This window comes from Thrips palmi, unplaced genomic scaffold (genome assembly GCF_012932325.1).
Source record: "Thrips palmi isolate BJ-2018 unplaced genomic scaffold, TpBJ-2018v1 HiC_scaffold_16, whole genome shotgun sequence".
NCBI lineage: Eukaryota > Metazoa > Arthropoda > Insecta > Thysanoptera > Thripidae > Thrips > Thrips palmi.
Genome location: NW_023144625.1, coordinates 2,147,418 through 2,168,767, shown reverse-complemented (window position 1 = coordinate 2,168,767; position 21,350 = coordinate 2,147,418). Strand labels below are relative to the sequence as shown.

Here is a 21,350-nt window from a genome sequence, read left to right as displayed (position 1 = left end):
CGGTTTTTTCCATTCGATTCCAAATTTTATGGGAAAATTGGGGAAAAAACCCAAAAGTTGAAAATTTCCCCAAACCCTTTCCGAGCAAACCTACTTAATCTTCAAAAAAGCGGACCAAATTCCTCACAGTTTCCGAGCAAACCCACTCAATCTTCGAAAAAGGGGACCGACCGACTTAAAATTTTCATTCGCCCTTTCGGTAGGTCTGGTCGAGACATTTCCAAAACTGTGCCGCAATCTGGTCCCCGTCACCGGCAACATCCTAAAAACGATATAAAAAAGGCCTAAATTCAACAAAATCCACTCAATCTTCGAAAAAGGGGACCGACCGACTGAAAATTTTTATTCGCCCTATCGTAAGGTCTGGTCGAGACATTTCCAAAACTGTGCCGCAATCGGGTCCCCGTCACCGGCAACATCCTCAAAACGATTATATAGGCCTTAATTTTGACAAAACCCACTCAATCTTCAAAAAAGGGGACCGACCGACTAAAAATTTTTATTCGCCCCATCGGTAGGTCTTGTCGAGACATTTCCGAAACTATGCCGCAATCGGGTCCCTGTCACCGGCAACACCCTCTAAACGATAAAATAGGCCTAAATTCAACAAAATCCACTCAATCTTCATAAAAGGGGACCGACCGACTGAAAATTTTTATTTGCCCTATCGGTAGGTCTGGTCGAGACATTTCCGAAACTGTGCCACAATCGGGTCTCCGTCACCGGCAACATCCTCAAAACGATAAAATAGGCCTAAATTCAACAAAATCCACTCAATCTTCAAAAAAGGGGACCGACCGACTGAAAATTTTTATTCGCCCTATCGTTAGGTCTGGTCGAGACATTTCCAAAACTGTGCCGCAATCGGGTCCCCGTCACCGGCAACATCCTCAAAACGATTATATAGGCCTTAATTTTGACAAAACCCACTCAATCTTCAAAAAAGGGGGCCCCACCGACTAAAAATTTTTTTTCGCCCCATCGGTAGGTCTTGTCGAGACATTTTTCCCAAACTATGCCACAAAGGGGTCTCCGTCACCGGCAACATCCTAAAAACGATAAAAATAGGCCTAAATTCAACAAAATCCACTCAATCTTAAAAAAAGGGGACTGACCGACTAAAAATTTTTGTTTGCCCGATCGGTAGGTCTTGTCGAAACAATCCCGAAAGTGTGCCGCTATCGGGTCCCCGTCACCGGCAACATCCTCAAAACGATTAAATAGGCCTAAATTCAACAAAATCCACTCAATCTTCAAAAAAGGGGACCGACCGACTTAAAAAATTTTATTCGCCCCATCGGCAGGTCTGGTCGAGACATTTCCGAAACTATGCCACAATCGTGTCCCCGTCACCGGCAACATCCTCAAAACAATAAAATAGGCCTAAATTCAACAAAAACCACTCAATCTTCAAAAAAAGGGGGCCCACCGACTAAAAATTTTTTTTCGCCCCCTCGGTAGGTCTTGTCGAGACATTTCCGAAACTATGCCACAATGGGGTCTCCGTCACCGGCAACATCCTAAAAACGATAAAAATAGGCCTAAATTCAACAAAATCCACTCAATCTTGAAAAAAGGGGACTGACCGACTAAAAATTTTTGTTTGCCCGATCGGTTGGTCTTGTCGAAACATTCCCGAAAGTGTGCCGCAATCGGGTCCCCGTCACCGGCAACATCCTCAAAACGATTAAATAGGCCTAAATTCAACAAAATCCACTCAATCTTCAAAAAAGGGGACCGACCGACTTAAAAAATTTTATTCGCCCCATCGGTAGGTCTGGTCGAGACATTTCCGAAACTGTGCCGGAATCGGGTCCCCGTCACCGGCAACATCCTCAAAACGATTAAATAGGCCTAAATTTAACAAAATCCACTCAATCTTCAAAAAAGGGGACCGACCGATCAAAAAATTTTATTCGCCCTACCGCTAGGTCTGGTCGAGACATTTTCAAAACTGTGCCGCAATCTGGTCCCCGTCACCGGCAACATCCTCAAAACGATAAAATAGGCCTCAATCAAGAACCTATATAGACCCAATCCGACTGACTCACTCACTGACTCACTCATAGAAATGTTTGGGGTCAAGGAGTGGTCGTAGAGACTTGCGTTTTTTTCCATTCACCTCTATCCTTCCTAAAGCAGTTTTCAATATTGTCCTGACCTTGAATGCACCCATTGACTGCCACAGTATCCAATGCAATACAAGCTATCTATTTGGGCAGTAAAAGTAGCTTAATTTTATGGTCAAAAGCTGTTAAATAGACTTTTCAAAGAAGCAGTATATTTACTTCCTTAGAAAATTTGCCTTTGGTCACCACGGACTTACTGAAAATACTTCGACACGCGCCCCACACATGCGGGGGTCTGGGGGCGGAGCCCCCAGCGAGCAGCGCGAGTAAATCGATAAAACCGCAGAAAGGGCCATGTCGCACTTTTCGCCTTTTGGCCGCACTGTGTAACTGAGTCGCTAAATAAAAACTATGATTACATATTCCAGTCTATATTGTTTAATTCACTGGTTTTAAATGAAAGAATGACAAAAGGCTTTTCCAATATAACAAATAAATTTGTGAATTTATTAGTTTGAAGAAAAAGACGTATCGAATAGTGAGTCCAGCAGACGAGTAGCTAATTAAGCGATTCAATGCTGGCAATGGAATGTTACTCGACTGAAGGAATCGCATTGGTGTGGCATCAGGGTATTGGTGACGACAAAGGGTGATCCATGAAGACCAACCCAGACCCATTCTTTACCCATTATTGATTAATTTGATATCAATATTTTTCAATCGAATCTCATATTGACTCTTGGAGTTTTTGGAGTGCTGATTATGAAAACCACTTCCATCTCTACTCCAGACTTATATTTTCATCTCAAATTAGGTCATTTCGGACCAAAATTTTCAGGTCGAGTTTTATATTATTTCCTGCAGTGTTTGATGTGCTGAACTCAAAATTAACTTCCAAATTTTTCCCAGACTCACCAAATTTTGACCAAATTTGGACCAAAATTTTGGAATTGAGTTTGACGTTGATCCCAACAGTTTTTTGTGTGCTGATAACGAAAATCACCTCCATTTCGACTCTAGACTTATATTTTCATCCCAAATTAGGTCATTTTAGACCAAAATTTTCCAATCTAGTTTTTTTATTGTTTCCTGCAATTTTTGGTGCGCTGAGCTCAAAAATGACTTACAAATTTTTCCCAGACTCACGCATTACTAAATTTTTGGGCCCAAATTTTTGGACCAAAATTTTGGAATTGAGTTTGACGTTGATCCCAACAGTTTTTTGTGTGCTGATAACAAAAATCACTCCCATTTATACCCCAGACCTACATTTCACTCAATATGAGCCCACAAGCTGCACATTTCGTCTACTTAAGCAGAGTCCGAAGTGCACAAATTCACATCGCTCAGCCACACTACGCGCCCACACTAAACGGCGCGTACCCCTAGTTCAGCCCTGACGGGATTTATACCTGAGTCTGGGGTCAAAATAAATGTTTTTTCGTCATCAGCACCCTCAAAAACAACAGAAACAATGCAAAAACTCAAATAAAAAGATGTTTAAAATATTTCCTACTGGGATTTGAACCCGGGTCCAAACTTCTCCGATTCGCTTAAAACTGGCACCATTAGTTTTGTCTCGTCGCCCTTATTCCAAAAATACCCCTGCATGCCCTCCTAGCTGTATCCGTTGCTGAAATCCTCCTCGACCCCATGTAGACCATGATGCACCTGCAGCAGCGCCCCCGGGGCTTGGATTGGATTTGCTGCCACCGGGCGGTTCTAAGGGTCACCCAAGGAGGGTGCATTGTGTCACATTCGTTTGGGTGTGAATTGGCAAGAAGTCAGCTTTTTCACATCAAACCAACGTGACACAACACTCAAACGAACGTAAAATTTTGACACGGTCGTTTCAACGTGATGTCACGTTCCTCGAATAGAAGGGTCTGAGTGCTGAAACATCACACACCACGAACACACAACTTGTGGAAGCAAAAGTGTTGATTTTACTCAAAACACGGAATTTCGGCCGATCTTCCAGTCCCTGGGTATTGTAGTAGGGCCACATATGAAGCTCGATTTGCTGTTTAAAGTACACAAGGTGTCTTTTTTTTCCCAAGTGACCATCCGAACGCATCAGCAGCGCATCCGAGTCCGTTTTGCAAATTGCCTAATTTTACATAAAAATCCGAAAATACCCCCTTTGAAGTGGGTACCAAAGATATTTTCCGATCGGAAAAAAAATTTGCACGTGTGTTTCTGCTGTCAAGTGGCCACTTTTGCCAGGTACCCGTTTCCGATCAGAGAAAAAAAGTGTGCTTTCGGACTACCCCAGTAATCGCCTTGGGTGGAGGGGGAGGTAGAGCTGAGGCTTACGCTTGATTACAGGGGGGGGGGGGGGTTGACCATCTTGATTACGTAATCAAATATTTTGGTCACTCTATACAAAGGTGTTGACCTAAACATATATGGAAATACTGCAGTATCGCGCAGTAGATACACCGACACCGAACTCACTTTCTCATCTTACAAACGACACATTGATGATTAACCGCATTTATCATTTCACTAAGAAGCTCTTTTGTCAAGACGAAATAGATGAAGGAGGTTTGTAAATTGAATGTAAATCAGCACATTAATGTGAACAACCGTCAATACCGTAAAAGCGGAAAAGGTGGGAAACTCTTCTCAGTGATCGTTTCGAGACAAGGTACATACAAGTTCGGTTGCTGGCAGACACGGTTTTACTAGGTTACCGCTCGGTAGTATCATTGATCATAGGTAATAATTTCAGAGGTAGTCGCCCCCACTACTGCATGGTGAAAACGGTTCCTGGCTTCCCCAGGAAAACGACTTAGTCTCACCCATCACTCGTACACTGCAAATCCAAGTGCAGGACAGGTCGACACTTTAAAGCGTAGACCTGTTTGTCCTACGCTTGCAAGTGTCGACGATTTGTGTCCGACGCCTGAAAGTGTCGACCACAGCATGCCCGACGGCCGTGGTGTGGGCCCACAATAGGAAACTCAGAATAATTTGCTGTTGGACAAACAGTGTCCTAGACGCCTGCGCTGGGCGGACATTCAATCCGTGAAGCCTATTACTTTGAAGAAAATGGACCATAACGCACAGAAGTTTGAGAGGCGCTGATCCAGTCATAAAACTATGTTCTTGCGAAATCTGGAATGTTTTTGACAGCAACCAACGAAAATATAGGCTAAACGGGTTTTAAATACCCGCCCGGCGCAGTCCTCTACAGTGTCCTACACATGCAGACGTTGGACAGAGGGTAGTCCGGTGTGGTCGACACTTGAGCGTCGGACACCGCTGGTCGACACTTGCAAGCGTAGGACAAACTGGTCTACGCAATAGAGTGTCGACCTGTCCCACACTTGGATTAGCAGTGTACCGTGTTTAGGAACATAAAACCACTGGATCTGAATTCCTCTCGTTTTTGTTAGGGGTTCCGACGAAGGAGGACCCCTATTGCTTTTGACGGCTCAGAGATTCTTATTTTTTTTCCGGTATCTTCTGATTGGAAAATGGATCCCGCCAAATTACTCGTTATTATAATCAAATAAACATACCTGAAAATTTCGAAAATTTTTCGTGAGAATTTAACGTAAACGACTAAAACATAAATTTGCAACAATCAAGCACCCTTATCCGTTCACATTTTCCATAAACGTTTCAAAGAGAAAACGTGCCACTCCTCAAAACTAGACCTCCTGCCTCATCAAAGTGACAAGAAATCGTCTGTGTTCTGAGAAAATGGTTCAAACATGAAAAAAAGTCTCCATGGCAACGACACGGTGCCATCGTACCAACTGTCAAAATTTAAAGTCACTGATAAAAAGAAATCAAAACGCCGTGAAATTCGAAAATGCCAATGCTAACGCATTGCGCGGTGTCCCGACATTGGAACATCTTTGAAGTCTGTCAGTAAAAAAAGTTCGTAGCAGAAAAGACGCAATAAATTAATTTTCGGGGGTTGGCAACAATTTTCTCGGCGTCTGCGCCCTTTCAAAAATCACGAGGCTGAAAAAACGAGTAGTCGCGCATTGAAACTGCCCCTCCATTGTTGCTGAGGTTGGATTGTTTGGCTTGCTATTAAAGGCTGCGGTTCTCTTGTGATGTTTACCTCAATTCTGTATTACTAGCACGACGGTTGGTTTGACAAACTTCATAAACTCGGGAGGGGTGGTTTCAGAACGCGGATGACTTTCGTTTGACGAACATGAGCACTGTAAATCGCGAGATCGCGACGACTGAGATGGTCATTGTGTTAACTGAATCAGGTTTGGGGATGTAAAAATACCAGTACCGGTAGGATTCAAAGTTACGTAAATAACGGTAAAATTAACGTTATAAACGTTTAGACGACAGACTTCAAATTAATTTCCACAACCGGAACACCGTGCAATGCGTAAGCATTGGAATTTTTTAAAAATGCGGATTACGTAATTGTACGTGAAAGGGGAAGGGGGTCTAACTGTTGATTACGTTTGGTAACGGGAAGAGGGGAGGAAAAAAAAATCAAAAAATCGTGATAACGTAGGGATGAAAATGCCCGGAAAGTTTCCGGAAACATAAAAAAAAACAGTTTTCTTTTCGGGTTTTTTCCCTGGCCTCGGAAAAATTGGAAAGATTTAGCCTGAAAAGTAGGCAAAAAGTCGGGCATTTCGTCTGATAGTAGGCTAAAAGCATACCTTTAACCCTGTGTTAACACGATTCTCAGAGCACTCAAACCACTTATACCCTGTTATGATTCCTTCTCGTGCGTTTTTTTTTGCTTGCTGTTGTGCATCTCGGGTTGTTAGTATAAGTAAAGTTGTAACAAAGCACAAAAGTAGTAGGTTTCATGTTCATAGTGCTTAAAAACTAATTTTTCCTATTTTTCCTATTTTTCCAAATTTTCTGGGTTTTTTTTTCAACCCTTTGAAAGTTTCCGGAAAATTTGCATCTCTATGATTACGTAATATGTGGACGACTCCTAAACGCCCCTCAGTAAAGGGGCGAAACCAGAAAAAGTCGCACGTGAGTCCGATTTTGCCGTTTTTGTCCTAGAGGGATGGGACCAACGGTTTTGAACTCAAAAAGAACCATTCTATACCGTCAATACCATTTTCGGCACCTCAAATAACTACTCCTTGCCGTTTAGGGACCTCAAAGTAGAGCAATTTCGCGAGAAAATGATAAATTTGGCGGGGGTCGTGTAAGAAAGGACACTCCTATCGCTGTTGCGGAGGAAAACATCATGTTTTATATGTTTTTAAAAAGGCAAAAAATTAAGCAGTCCTGTCCATTCATGGAAATTGGTTTCATACGAAATTGTGGAAGCTGCGGGTCTATTAATGTTTGCGAAAATCGTCGTCTGCAACTTTTTCGACGAGAGATAAGTCAAGTTGCGAACATTTGCGAACCGGTTGGGCACCGTGGTGAGATAGTATGGTGACCCAACTTTCAAGTTAATTTCGTCCGGCGATACCGTTCGATGCCGTTTTCCTTCAAATCGACGTCAAACATGCGAATTCGTCTCGCACCGCCACGCCACGCAGTGGGCTGAGAAGCGAAAAAAGCGATAATAAAGGGCAGTTTGAAAATTGAACAGGAAGGTCATACAAACTGTGCCATGTCCATAAGAAAAGCATGCCCTATCCGTGACACGAGTCTGTTTGAAAATATATCACACGCGTGACGCTGTGCAGGGCGCCAAACATGGCAAATATCGACCTATTTCTTCACACATCCTACAATTGTGAACAATTTTCCTTCTGGGTGTCAGCCTATTCCACATATCGGTATCATGTTATATGTTTTTGGAAAGCTGAAGGCCCCACAAATCTGGACAATATCAAAGGTTTATAGTTGGTTTGACCGGGTGGAAAATACAGGCCGTCAAAGATGTTGCAAAATCGACGAGTTTGTGATTTTTGCGAGGCGATAAGTTGCGAAAGTTTGCGAACCGATCTGTCACATGGAGGTGTAAGAGCAGCATCTTTTCTTTAAGGCCCTTTTCGCCGTTTGTTCCGCTCTGTTCCGCGTTTTGAGAAAATCGCAGTCAAAGATGACAAGTTTCGTCTCCCGCCCGGGCCGGCCGGGCGGCTGGCTGCTGTCGCCGGTCGTTTGCTGGTTTTAATTTTGTCAGATATGATTTTTGGCGAGCGATAGCGAGCCCTTGCCGTGTTTGGGCGCTCCAAAAAGTGACTGGTCGTGCGTCTGTCTGTCTGTCACCACGGACTTACTTAAAATACTTCGATATGTGCCCCACACATGCGGGGGTCTAGGGGCGGAGACCCCAGCGAGCGTCGCGAGTCATACTATATGCCCGTCCCTCCGTCAATTTTTTACAAAAAAATAAACGGGGCGGGCCAATAAGAACTGTTTGAAAAAGCAAAGAAATTTTTATGGTGACCAGTACTAAGTTTTTTAAAATGCGACCCTCACTTGACTAGCAAGCATCGCTTCTACTACCTTATGATGGTCTCTAGGTTGAAGTGTTGCTGCATGTTCACTCCACCATAAGCATTCCTGGCGTGTACACTACAGGGTGCTTACAGTGGGACGAAACGCGGAAAAAGCGATACGAAGTGTCAATTTGAAATTTAACTGCGGTGCCGTAGAAACTATTTGATGGTTATGACGAGGGTAAAGGCTGTATATGTAACACTTTTATTACAATTTTAAAACGTGCGGGCTAAAGGGGGCGCTGAACACAATTTCGGCTGTTCATTCACAAATGGAAATAGGGTCAATCCATGAAGGTACGACATTTTTCTGCAATTGATCTCTCCGATTACGATGAAACTTTGCGAGCTTGTTGGCTATGGTCTGAAACCCCCCAAAACCAATTTTGACCAAAAAATACCAACTTTTGAAAAAGTAATGGCTGGCGTTAGAAGTTTTGATTTTCGTTGCAGACCTTTTTTGAAAACGCAGTAGTTTCTTCAAAAATAATGTTACAGAGCTCATTCAGGGCGTCTTCAAAAGGTATTGAATTGGAGTTTAAGTCATTTGCAACATTTTGACGAACATGTTTAAATTTGACAAAAGTTGAAGAAAGTCCAAATTTTGAACACAATTTTCTCAAAAGTACACTCCCGACAAAAATTGGGGGAATGCTTCTAATCATCGTAATATTTTCTAAGTCTTTCGAGCTGGGAAGCTGAAATTTTGTACACGAATGCCCCCACTACTCCCGTTGAGGCCTGCGAAGCCCGTGGCCCGTGCGCCTCCCCTCACGGACGGCACCCACCCCTAAGTGCGCAAGGGCGAAAAAAACGATGAAATCGTGCCGTAAAAAACAACTTTACCTTATCGCAGAGTCCAAAGTTTTGGTTTACGAGGTCAAATGAGTCTCCTCTTTCCAACGATGCAAGCGGAATTCAATTTGAACCAACCCACCCCCCGCTGCACTCACCCCCACCCCCTCGAGGGGGTGGATTTCGAGCATGTTTGAATTTCGCTCAAAACAGCGTCGGGGCGTCCCCCGTACCAAGCAATCATGTTTTTTCGAAGTTCCAACCACCCCCGGGTGAATCATCTCCCAGAGAGCCCCACCGCCTTTCGAACACCGGCCGTCCGGGGCCTTTTGGTTTGAGCAAAATGCAACAAAACTCCAGGGGGCATTCCTCCAGTGTCCCAGAAGAAATGTCAGCGAAGAAACACGGTGCCGGACGACTGCAACCCCTGCGGTAGGGGTGTTCACCCCCTTGCACCCCTGCACGCCCCTGGAGGGGTGCGAAGCCATCCGACGAGCGGGCTGGTCGAAAAAGGCATGAGGGAAGCGATCCCGAAGTTTTCAAGTCGATCCCACCAACCGTTCGTCTTCCAGAGCGAAAAAAGCGTCACTTCCAGTCAAAACCACCCCTCACTTCACCTCCTTCCGGCGTCGGCCCTGGCCAACACAACACGGTGTTGGCGGTGGCGACGCGATCGTTGAGGCACCCGGCGCGCCTCGGCACGCCGGGTGCCTGACGTTCGTCGGCACCCTCGGCGCACCGGTGGTCCGACGGCGACCCCTGACGGGTTCCTGGTAGTCTAGCACTACCTTAACACGATGCTGAAGTCAAAAGTCCCGGACACCCAAGTGGAACGCAGCCAGAGGCCGATGATGATTTTGGCCTCCAACAAAAAAGTTGCTTTGACGGACTTTACAGACAATACCTGGAAATGCGAAAAAATATCTGGAAATTTCTAGACATCGGTTCCACCGTGTGGCCCTTTCAGAAGGAGTGGTGCACACATACACACACTCACACCTACGCCCTTACGCACTTGGATACGAACAGTTTTTTTTTTGCTCTTACTTAACTGGCCTTGCTGTCCCTAGCCGAGACTCCCCTTCCTCTCCATTTCTTCGCTTTGGTTCCCTTTGTTCATCGTTCTCACTTAAACGAGTTGTTTTTTTTTCTTTTAAAAACAGGTCAGTGGCTGGAGCAAAAACGAGTTGGACGAATCTGGCAAAGAACTCCAAATCATGGAAGCAGAAGTCGTTAACAACACAGTTGTTGAGGATGAAGGGACAAAATTGCTGCCATACCTTGGGCATGGGAAATTTCCTGCCAGAGGCAAAAGGGGTAAGTAAAAAACAGCAGTTTAAGGTGGAACATGAAAAAAATTCCAAATTCCTGTTCCCAATTTTTCTTAAGTTTTTTTACTTTTTTCTGAGGCTTACGCAGCAAACGCGACCCAAAAGTCGAAAGTACTTTAACCTGTGAAAATTCTAATTGGCTGAGCGATATCAAAACCTCCCACTCCAGTGGGGTTAAAATTTTTTCGTGTCTGTCTGTGTGTGTGTGAATGTACACTACTCCTCCTGAATGGCTCGGCTAATCTAGCTGAGATTTTGCAGGCTTATTAAGTATGTTCTTGGCTCAGCACACGCGAAAGTTCACTATCCTAGCTCACGCGGTTTGGTTTTTATAGCCAAAAATTCCTAAAAAAAAGTCGAAAAATGGAGTCTTATACACGCAGATCACTTCTGTTTTGGAGAAAGGGGGGTCTGGGGGGCCTTGAGGAGTTAAAACTATACAAGGGTCAAGATCGTGATATCTGTTGATGAAACAACTCTATCTAGAATTAAGGGGGGTCTGCGGGACGATCCCCCCAGTATGCAACAAGTAAGAAGTCACCGACGATGGACAAGCGAATGCCTGTCGAAGGCTGCCTAGATCCACAGCCCAAGATAGGTATGCCACACAGTGGGCTGGGATCGCATTCTAGCCGCTTAAAAATAACTTTTTGATAGTCGTTCAAATTAGCCTATTTCAATTGATTTGATAGGAAATTTTCCGTAGATTCCAAATCTCGTCTTGGAATTGACGTGCGACAAATACTTTGACCACTACGTGCCGTCAAAGTTCTACAGGGTGAGTTTCCTCAATGTGTAAATAATTTGCTAGCAGTTTGGGCATCCCTTGGGGACCATTTTTCACTAATGAACTAGTGGGCGCAAACGTCTAGGTACGGAGATAATTGGTGTTTTGTAATTGGATTTTGCGCCTACGAGGTAGGCACCCGGTGCCACTGAGGGTGGCAGGACCTGTCGCGGGTCTAGCAGTACTCGCGGGAGTGCCACTGACCTCGCGGAAGTATCCGAGGAATCCCGCCAACCTCGCAAAGACAGCCGTGAGATCGAGATCCACTGTAACGGGGGCCACCATGACAGCCTCTTGAGACCTGCGGCAACCCCCCCCCCAAAAGACATTTGCAAGGTCCGCGACACCCCTGCGAGAGTCGAAGCACCCCTCCTAGACCCGCGACACCCCCACGTGAGGTCCTGTGACTATCAGTGGCAGCGGGTGCCTACCCGCAGGCGGGAAGGCCAATCACAAAACACCAATTATTTCCGTACTTAGACGTTTACGCCCACTAGTTCATTGGTAGAAAATGAACTCCTTGGGGTGCCCAAACTACCTACAAATTATTGACACATTGAGAAAACTCACCCTGTACATTCGGCATAAGTTCCAAATTGATGCGAAAAGTAAGCTGTTCTATATTTATACATTTAGAGCGATTGCAGTGCTTGTTTGAAACTTCCGCTGGGTTCTTCTTGAAGCTTAAGGTCTGCCCTTTCAAATGGTATTAATGTTTTTCTTTTCTGACCAAAATTAGACGAACGGCGCCCTTTTTTAACCACTAACCACTAATAACGCAAATTATCAGGAAAAAAACCATTAAGTTTGAGATCTACTACCGAATTAACCCCAACCAAGCATGTCTTTACACTAGAAATTGACGAGGGGCATGCCGTGATAAAGGATCAACTGAAAAAAGGTGCGCAAATTTGCGCAAACGCAAAGCCTCTAAAAATGTTACTTCTCGCCAAAACATTGAATTTTGTCAAAAAGTGGTGGGCTGACGTCACGGGTGTGCTCGTCAGCACCGTGAGCGTGCTTGCGCTCAAACGCACGACCAACGCTGCTGCTGCGCGCCCAAAGCGAGTTGTGCGCGTTCCGAAGTTGTCACGCAAAGCTTTTTTGGCCTGTCCCGTTTATTTTTTGTAAAAAAAATGACGGAGGGACGGGCATAAAGTGTGACTCGCTACGCTCGCTGGGGGGCTCCGCCCCCCAGACCCCCCGTGCGTGCCTTCAGCCCGCTGAGTGGGGTCTGGCTAGCGGCAGTAGGGGTTGGCCGCCTGTTCATCGGGTGGTGTACGCCACCGCGGTCAACTCAGAAGCTGTCTTGTACAAAATTCCTCGTGAGTTGTGAGTACTTTGAAAAGGGGTGACAGCGAGGCAAAACGTCGTAAGTCCGGCTCCCCTGGCATCGTTGTCCTGGCCGCAGTCAGCAGCTGATGTGAAATCACTTTGCCGTGTTCAGGAACAGCATTGCCTGTCATTTAGCCTGAATCGCACTGCTCAACAATTACAGCGAAAGGTAGTGATGGCTAGCGGGGTCACGAAGGCAGCAGCTTTTTATTCATAAGCAACAGAGTGAAAAGTACTAATGCGCACCCCTCAAGTTATATGGCTATGTATCAATAGGAAAACTGGACCCTGACTCTCAGAAGAAGTGGCCAACAGTCTTAAATTCTACCCTATTAGTTGTCTGTATAATATTGTCCCGCCTGAAAAGTAGGGAACCCAAAAAATCATTGGAACTATTGGTCCAGGCATTACAAGCGAGAATACACCTTTGCCACCATGAAGACGGACTTTGTGTTTTGATTGCTGAACTTAACCGTTCCAAAATGGTTTGTTTTCTTTTAAAATAGAGCCCCTGGAAAGTAGGCAACCACCATGAGAGACAGTTACCAGGACCGTATCTCTAACCGAAAAGTTGTCAAATCGGAGATGTTTGCTATCCTTAATAAGAAGCAGCCTACACGTAGAGAACCTACCCTTGTTGTCACACTGTACGGAAAGTGGACGGCCCTGCAACGTATGCAACCAGGGGCAGTCGGAATTTGGATAACCGATGCTCAAAGTGGCAAAAGTAAAAGGAAGAAAATCCGATGACCTTGTAAAAAAGGGGATCACAGTGTATTTGTCTGCCCACCCTTGGAAGAAGTCTCGAACATGAAGTGAGCGCCCCTGCAAAGTAGGCATCTTGTGGAATCGTACTCTTTTATCTCTTACCATTGCGCATAGAAGTAATCGACCCAGAAACATTCCTTATCAAAAAGAAGAGTCATATTGAATTTTTCTGACCGCTCTGGACAGCAGTCTTGTGACAAATTGAGTGCCCCTGCCAAGTAGGCAACCAGTGAGAGTGGAAAATTTAGAGAACTGATGGTTCTTGAGATTACGGTCGAAGAACCAAATCCATTTTTTTACAAAATTAAAGTTATCCGACCCGCTTGAAAGAAGTTTCGTATAAGAAGTAAGAGCCCCCGCGGGGAAGGCAACCAGCGGGAGTCGAAATCTCAAGAACCGTTCGTCCTACAGAAAAAGTTATAAGAGCAAAAATGTTCCTCGCGAAAAATGAGGGGTAGCGTACGCTTTGATGAGGTGTCTCGGAAGTCGTCTTGTACTCCAAACCAGCCACGGAAAGAAAAAGTAGCGAAAATTCTGCCGCTTTTAAAGGAGGAAAAGGTCAAAGCTGAAGAACGGTGGGTCGCATCGAGACGGGACCAAGTTCAGCAGATATAAAATTCAATTCGAGGGACAGCGTATGCTTTGATGACCCATCTGAGACGCATCCTTCTAGGTGAAAGTGCGATCGGCGAGTCGCGGGTGCCGGCCGGCCGGCGTGACATTTTCCCCCACCCACTCACTGCAGGCCTTATGGGAAATGAGTTTTCCGCGTTTAGCAGGCAAAAGGTTGAGAAAAAGTAAATTCTGATATTTTTTTGCTTCCCAATTGTTTAAATGACGAAGCGTTTGACTCTTAAACGAAGAAAATCGATCGGCCAGTTTTCGCTGTGGTTAAAAGTTGTATGTCACTCAATCACTCAGTCGTGCGGAGGGGAGTATTTTTTTGGGACGCACTCGCTACGCTCGATGGGGGGCTCCGCCCCCCATACCCCCCGGTGCGGGCCTTCGGCCCGCTGAGCCTCGCCTGGTTTTGGCAGGTTTCACTGTAATCTGTAACCTTGCCATCCTTACTGTTACTGTTTTATTTTGCTAAAGGAGGTTTTTGGGACTGCTAAGTGCTTTTTAGTCTGTCGCTTAGAGGAGAAAGAATTGCCAGTGTCCATCTGTGCTTGTCATGAGTTGATTGTTTTAGGTGTTTTACGGAGGAAAGCGCTTACAGCCTTTAGCAGTAACCTAACCTACCTTAGGGTTTTTCTCAGTTAGCTTCGTACGGATAAATCGGCACCCCTTGCATGCAGGCAACCCGTAACAAACGCCGTAAAATGTTTAAAAGGAAAAGCTGTACGTGAATATATCGAGAAAAGAATTACCGATGATAAGTTTTATGGCCTTTTTTATGAGCAGTCGCACGCAACGTTGCGAACACCACGCCTGCGAGGTAGGCAACCAATGGATTAAATCTCGAGAACAAGCAGAAAATATTAAATAAATTAAAGCTTGGTTCTGATTTCTTCTCAAAATAGGGATACCTTTACCTCGCAAAACTCATCCAAAGTCCGTTTTGCATAAGGAGTGAGGACCCCCGGCAGGTAGGCAACCAGCACGACCCGCGATCTTGAGAACCGTTTGGATGCCAAAAACGTCATAAAAGCAAAAACGTTGCTCGTCGAAAATATGGCTCAGAGTTTGCAATGATAACGCACTTCCAAAGTCATCTTCTTCGAAAAATCTGCGTCAGAAGCAAAAACGAAGAAAATTTTTGCTATTTTGAACGACAAATGGCAGAAATCTCGAGAATGGCACGTCGGATCGAGACGAGAGATGGCTCAACGGATAGAAATTAAATTTGAGGGATACCGTACGCTTTAATGACCTATCTAGGACGTGTCCTTCTTGGTGAAAGTTCGATCGGCGTTCCTAGGTGACAAATTTTCTGCCGTTTTTGAACGACAAAAGGCCTAAATCTCAGGAATGGGATGTCGGATCGGGACGAGAGATGGCTCAATAAATAGGAAATTAAATTTAAGGCGTACCGTACGCTTTGATGACCTGTCTAGGACGTGTCCTTCTTGGTGAAAGTTCGATCGGCGTCCCTGGGCGGCGGGGAATCGCACCTCACATCCGCAACACAGGCCTTATGGGAGATGGATTTTTCCGGATTTTGAAGGGGAAGGGGCGAGAAATTGTCTGATTTAAGATATTTTCGCTCCCTAATTGTCGAAGAGACGATTCGAATGGTGTTTGAACGAAGAAAATCGGTCGGGCGGTTCGGGCTGTGCCTTTTTATCGCCAGTCAGTCAGTCAGTCAGTCATCTTTCGGTTTTGGGGTATTTTTGAATGACTCGCTTCGCTCGATGGGGGGCTCCGCCCCCTATACCCCCTGGTGCGGGCCTTCGGCCCGCTGGGTCTCACCTTGTTTTGGCAGGTTTCACTGTAGTCTGTATGCTTGCCATCCTTACTGTTAATGATTTATTTTTGCTAGAGGAGGTTTTTGGGACTGCCAAGTCCTTTTTGGCCTGTCCCTTCGAGGAGAAAGAACTGTCAGTGACCACCTGTGCTTGTCATGAAATGATTTATTTAGGTGTTTTACGGAGGAAAGCGCTTACAGCCTTAAGCAGTAACCAAAGCTTCCTTAGGGTTTTTCTCAGTTAGCTTCGTACGGATAAATCGGCACCTCTTGTACGCAGGCAACCCGCAACATTCGCCGTAAAATGTTAAAAAGGAAAAGCTGTACGTGAATATATCGAAAAAAGAATTACCGATGATAATTTTTATGGCCTTTTTTATGAGCAGTCGCACGCAACGTTGCGAACACCACGCCTGCGAGGTAGGCAACCAATGGATTAAATCTCGAGAACAAGCAGAAAATATTAAATAAATTAAAGCTGGGTTCTGATTCCACCTCAAAATAGGGATACCTTTATCTCGCAAAACTCATCCAAAGTCCGTTTTGCATAAGAAGTGAGGAACCCCGGCAGGTAGGCAACCAGCACGACCCGCGATCTTGAGAACCGTTTGGTTGACAAAAAAAGTCATAAAGGCAAAAACGTTCCTCGTCGAAAATAAGGCACAGAGTTTGCAATGATGTCACACTTCTAAAGTCTTCTTCTTCGAAAAATCTGCGTCAGAAGCAAAAACGAAGAAAATTTTAGCAATTTTGAACGACAAAATGCAGAAATCTCGAGAATGGCACGTCGGATCGAGACGAGAGATGGCTCAAAGGATAGGAAATTAAATTTGAGGGATACCGTACGCTTTGATGACGTACCTAGGACGCATCCTTCTTGGTGAAAGTTCGAACGGCGTCACTGGGTGACAAATTTTCTACCGTTTTTGAACGCCAAAAAGTCTAAATCTCAGGAATGGGATGTCGGATCGGGACGAGAGATGGCTCAATAGATAGGAAATTAAATTTGAGGGGTACCGTACGCTTTGATGACCTATCTAGGACGTGTCCTTCTTGGTGAAAGTTCGATCGGCGTCCTGGGGCGGCGGGGAATCGCACCTCACATGCGCAACACAGGCCTTATGGGAGATGGGTTTTTTGGGATTTTGAAGGTGAAGGGGCAAGAAGTTGTCTCATTTAAGATATTTTCGCTCCCCAATTGTCGAAGAGACGAATCGAATGGTGTTTGAACGAAGAAAATCGGTCGGGCGGTTCGGGCTGTCCCTTTTTATCGCCAGTCAGTCAGTCAGTCATCTTCCGGTTTTGGGGTATTTTTGATTGATGCTGTGCGTCCGTTCGTTCGTTCGTTCGTCCGTTCGTTCGTCCGAGGACTTCCCGTGGTCCGATCTTGACCGAATTTGGTATGCAGCCTCCTTGGGTGCCCCTTAGAACCGCCCGGTGGCAGCAAATCCGATGCGAGCCCCGGGGGCGCTGCTGCAGGTGCATCATGGTCTACATTGGGTCGAGGAGCATCTCGGCAACGGATGCAGCTAGCAGGGCATGTAGGGGTATTTTTGGAATCGGTGCGACGAGAAAAAACCAAAGGTGCCACTTTCGAACGAATCGGAGAAGTTCGGACCCGGGTTCAAATCCCAGTGGGTTATATTTTAAACTTTCTTTTCATTCGAGTTTCTGCATTGTTCCTTATGTTTTTGAGGGCGCTGATGACGAAAATAACATCTATTTTGACCCTAGACCCTGGTTTAAAGTCGCCAGGGTTAAACAAAGGCGAAATTCAAACTTTTGTTAATATACGGGACGGGACAAAGTTGCCGATGTATATCGCTACTTTTCCTGTTATCTCTTAGGGAATGCACTGAGGAAACAAAGGCATTAAAAATGTGCCCTCTAAGGGCGTTAACATTTATCCCCTACCGCAGCCCGCTACCCATCCCATACTCACTTACATCCGGTTTTTAGCATCCTTTTCTTCTTTACTCGACAGCGATTTGAAAAGTCTTTGCGTTCCAAGGTCCAGTAATTATGAGAGCTGCTTTTTTACATTGATCTGCACTCCGCATAAGAACTGCACCCTGGCCCGGGCTGCAGTAAGTAGGGATGACTCTTGGACAAAACGGAAGCCCCAGAAGTGGGACAAAACGAGGAGTCTAACATAACCCTCAAAACGATACAAAGTCCTCAAAACAAACACGAATGTAAAAAAATGGTCCTTTCTGATGCCACAGGGACTAAAATCTTAATCTGAGGTCAACTTCGATGTCAAATTTGGCATCAGCATACTCAAAAGCATGAGATATGATGTTAATCTCAACACCCTAATTTTAAACCAACTAAACCCTACCGAGATTTGAACCCGTGTTTCTTGGATTCGGTCGCAGGTTCGTCAAGTTGTAAAATATTGTAAGGGAGTTATTTTGTGCCATAATTAGATTCTACACACCAAGTTTGAAGGCTCTACGAGTGGCATAGAAAATAATTATAAGCGGCTAGAATGCGATTCCAGCCCACTGTGCGCCAGGCGCGGATTGGAGGAACAGGCCGCGAGACATCGCGAAGCCTGTTACGACAAGACGCGGTCTGGCGTAATCCTACCTTGTAGTTGTTGTAGAGTTTACATATGGAGCAAATTTTTTCACAAATGTAGGCATTTATTTCAATATTTAGAACAGCAAAAACTGGATCCGTGTAAGATCCAAACGAGGTTCATATCACAGGAAAAGAAGCGGCATAAAAGAGCAACTTTTGCTCATTCGGTTCACTTTTAAAATCTGCAATTTGTAATTTACACCAGAGTTATTTAAATCATAATTGGTGTTTATCCATGTGGATGTCATTTCACACCTTTGAAATCATTAAAAACTATGTCGAACTGGAATAAAAAGTTTCGCTCGTATTTGACACCAACAGGATACAATCTGACCTGATCTGAGCTCCTCTTGTCCAAGTCTGTTCGCTTTGCTTCCTCGCCCCAAATTAAGGGAGCAGAGCAGTGAAAAGGCAGAGGTTTCAAAATACGGTCATTCATAGAAAAGTAACCTATGTATTCGATTAATAATTTATTCTTTGATCAAAATTATAACATTATAACAAAGAAAAGAATTATCAGTATTGCAGGGCGGGGTGGCAACGGAAAGACGAAGCACCAGTGTTCTTCATTTTTCTGCGACGTAGCTTTACCCCTGCCAAAATTCTGCCTCTTTGGATTAAGCCTCGAGGACAGAATTTAAAAATTTCGGAACAGGCCACATGTTGCTATGGTCTGAACCACGGGCATGCAAAAGGAATCATTTTTAATTTCTTCTTTCTTAATCCCAAAAATAAATTAAAAATTTTTAACCGAATTTTCGCAATCTCATGGCTGCATGCAGCTCACGTCCCCCAGCCGAAAATCTCGGATCCGATCCCGAAGAAAATTGCCAGTTACAATCGCAAAATCGCCCAAATTTCCTAGTTACGGTCTGGAACCAAACTTAATGCCCGACTACGACAAGAAACTCCGGTTGTGATGAGACTTGTTCTGATCCGGTTGCGGATCCAGACTCCAAGAAGCATTGCTTGTGCGTTCAGGTCTCCGGTAAATTTTCAGAAACGATCAATAACTTGTAAAGGGAAACTGGCAACAAATTTTTGACGTCAAAATTGAGCGTGGCGAGCAAAGTTCAATCTGTGCGCATGTATCGTTTATCTGGCCGAGAGGGCACAGAGAGTTCACATTAAACGAACTTAAAAACTCTGCGCTTCTCCATTTCACAACGGATCCATCAGGCCACGGTCGTAATCGCAACTTGGTTAGGTAAGGTCCGGTTTCGATCGTACCCGTAACCGGACCCTGTCCGAAATTACGGAGGAAACCGGAACTCTCCCGATCGGGGTCGGAATCGGATTCGTAACTGGCCGTAAACGTATCCGATGTTTTGAGCTGGGCCTATTTATGAGATGGCCATTTCCGAGGTTCAGACCATAGACGCAAATCAACGACCTTTTTGCCGCAAACCACATAAAATTGTCTCAATTTTTGCGCCCTGAGAGCGGCACAAAGGTACAGGAGAGGTGATTTGAGAAAATGCCTTTTAAGTAGAAACATAGATTGAACGTGGTTTTTTTGATTATAAATGCGCCTTTTGACGTATTCGAGTTTTTGCATTGTTTCTGATGTTTTTGAGGGTGCTCTGCAAACTGAAATGTGTGCATGGCACGCTCTATTTGGAGCATGCCAAGAAGCACGCTTTAAATTGGAGCGTGCTTGGCAGGCACGCTTTAAATTGGAGCGTGCTTTCCAGGCACGCTCTAAATTAAAGCGTGCCTGCCAGGCACGCTCTATTTTAAAGCGTGCTTAGCATGCCCACTATAAACTACAGCATGGACGGCAACCACACTCCTGATGCTCGTAATGGCTTTTATTTTTTAATTATTTAAGAAATATGTACTTTTGCAAGGTTTCCATTTTATACTTTAAAGAAGCAACATTTTAAGTCTTGTTAGTGGTGAGATGTATTTTACGTCAACAAAGCTTCTCTGCTATTTTCACAACAACTATTGATGTATGAAACGGCACTGGTACAACGAGTTAGACCTAGGGCCGGACTGGCTCAGTCAGGGCCCCGGTCGCAGTGCGACGTCAAGGGCCCCCATTTTCCGATATGCGTCCATTATTTCAAATTGAAAAATTAAAAAAAAAAACTTTTGTTAGTACAAAAACAATTTTATTTGAGGGGCCTAACGCTAACACTCGCGAAATCCAAAGTGCACTTGATTGGCTGAAATCTTGCGTAAAATCGGTAGAAATTTCGTGAAATCCCTTCGAAATCTGGTGAAACTTCGCGAAATTCTATCAAAAAAAAGCATTCACAAGTCGGACAGCCCTTTACGTCGCGGACTTCGACGCCCCGCCCTGCCCCACCCTGCCGCCCTCGCAGACTGCCTCGCCGCCTCACAGTGGGCCAGAAGACCGGTGGAGGCGGCCAAAACTCTAGACGCGTTTTGAGCTCCAGAGTCGCTAAACAGGACTCGAACCGAACGTGTGACCCCATCAATGGATTGCTCTCCGAACGAGGAATCCATTGGTGGGGTCACACGTTCGGTTTGAGTCCTGTTTAGCGACTCTGGAGCTCAAAACGCGTCTAGAGTTTTGGCCGCCTCCACTGGTCTTCTGGCCCACTGTGCGCCTTGCAGACTGCTGGCAGACCGCCTCGCGGAGGTGCCGAGCTCTTTCTTTTGCGTGGCGGAGCGAAAGGAAAACGCAGCGAACAGAAAAGGAGTCTCGCCGTGGTCGAGAGCGCGAATGCGCCGTTTCCGGGTTCCAAGATCCGGTGTTCGAGCCCCGCCACATACTTTGCTCTTTTGGACGCGCTCTCTGTACGGATCCAGCCCGTCCAAGGCACCGCTTCACCCTCACACGGCCGTGCTGGGACAAAGCCGGGTGCTTGCGCGGCTGGCGCGGCTGGCGCCCGC

At 45.3% G+C, this 21,350-nt stretch overlaps 1 protein-coding gene across 1 annotated transcript in view; it reads left to right on the top strand.

Moving 5' to 3' along the window:
• LOC117642716 (modular serine protease-like) overlaps positions 1 to 21,350 on the top strand; it is a gene marked incomplete at its 5' end in the record, with an annotated part of 72,546 nt that overhangs the window by 31,135 nt on the left and 20,061 nt on the right. Inside the window, 1 exon segment of the mRNA XM_034381177.1 lies at positions 10,435 to 10,588. Within this exon segment, the coding sequence (XP_034237068.1) occupies positions 10,435 to 10,588 (154 nt within the window).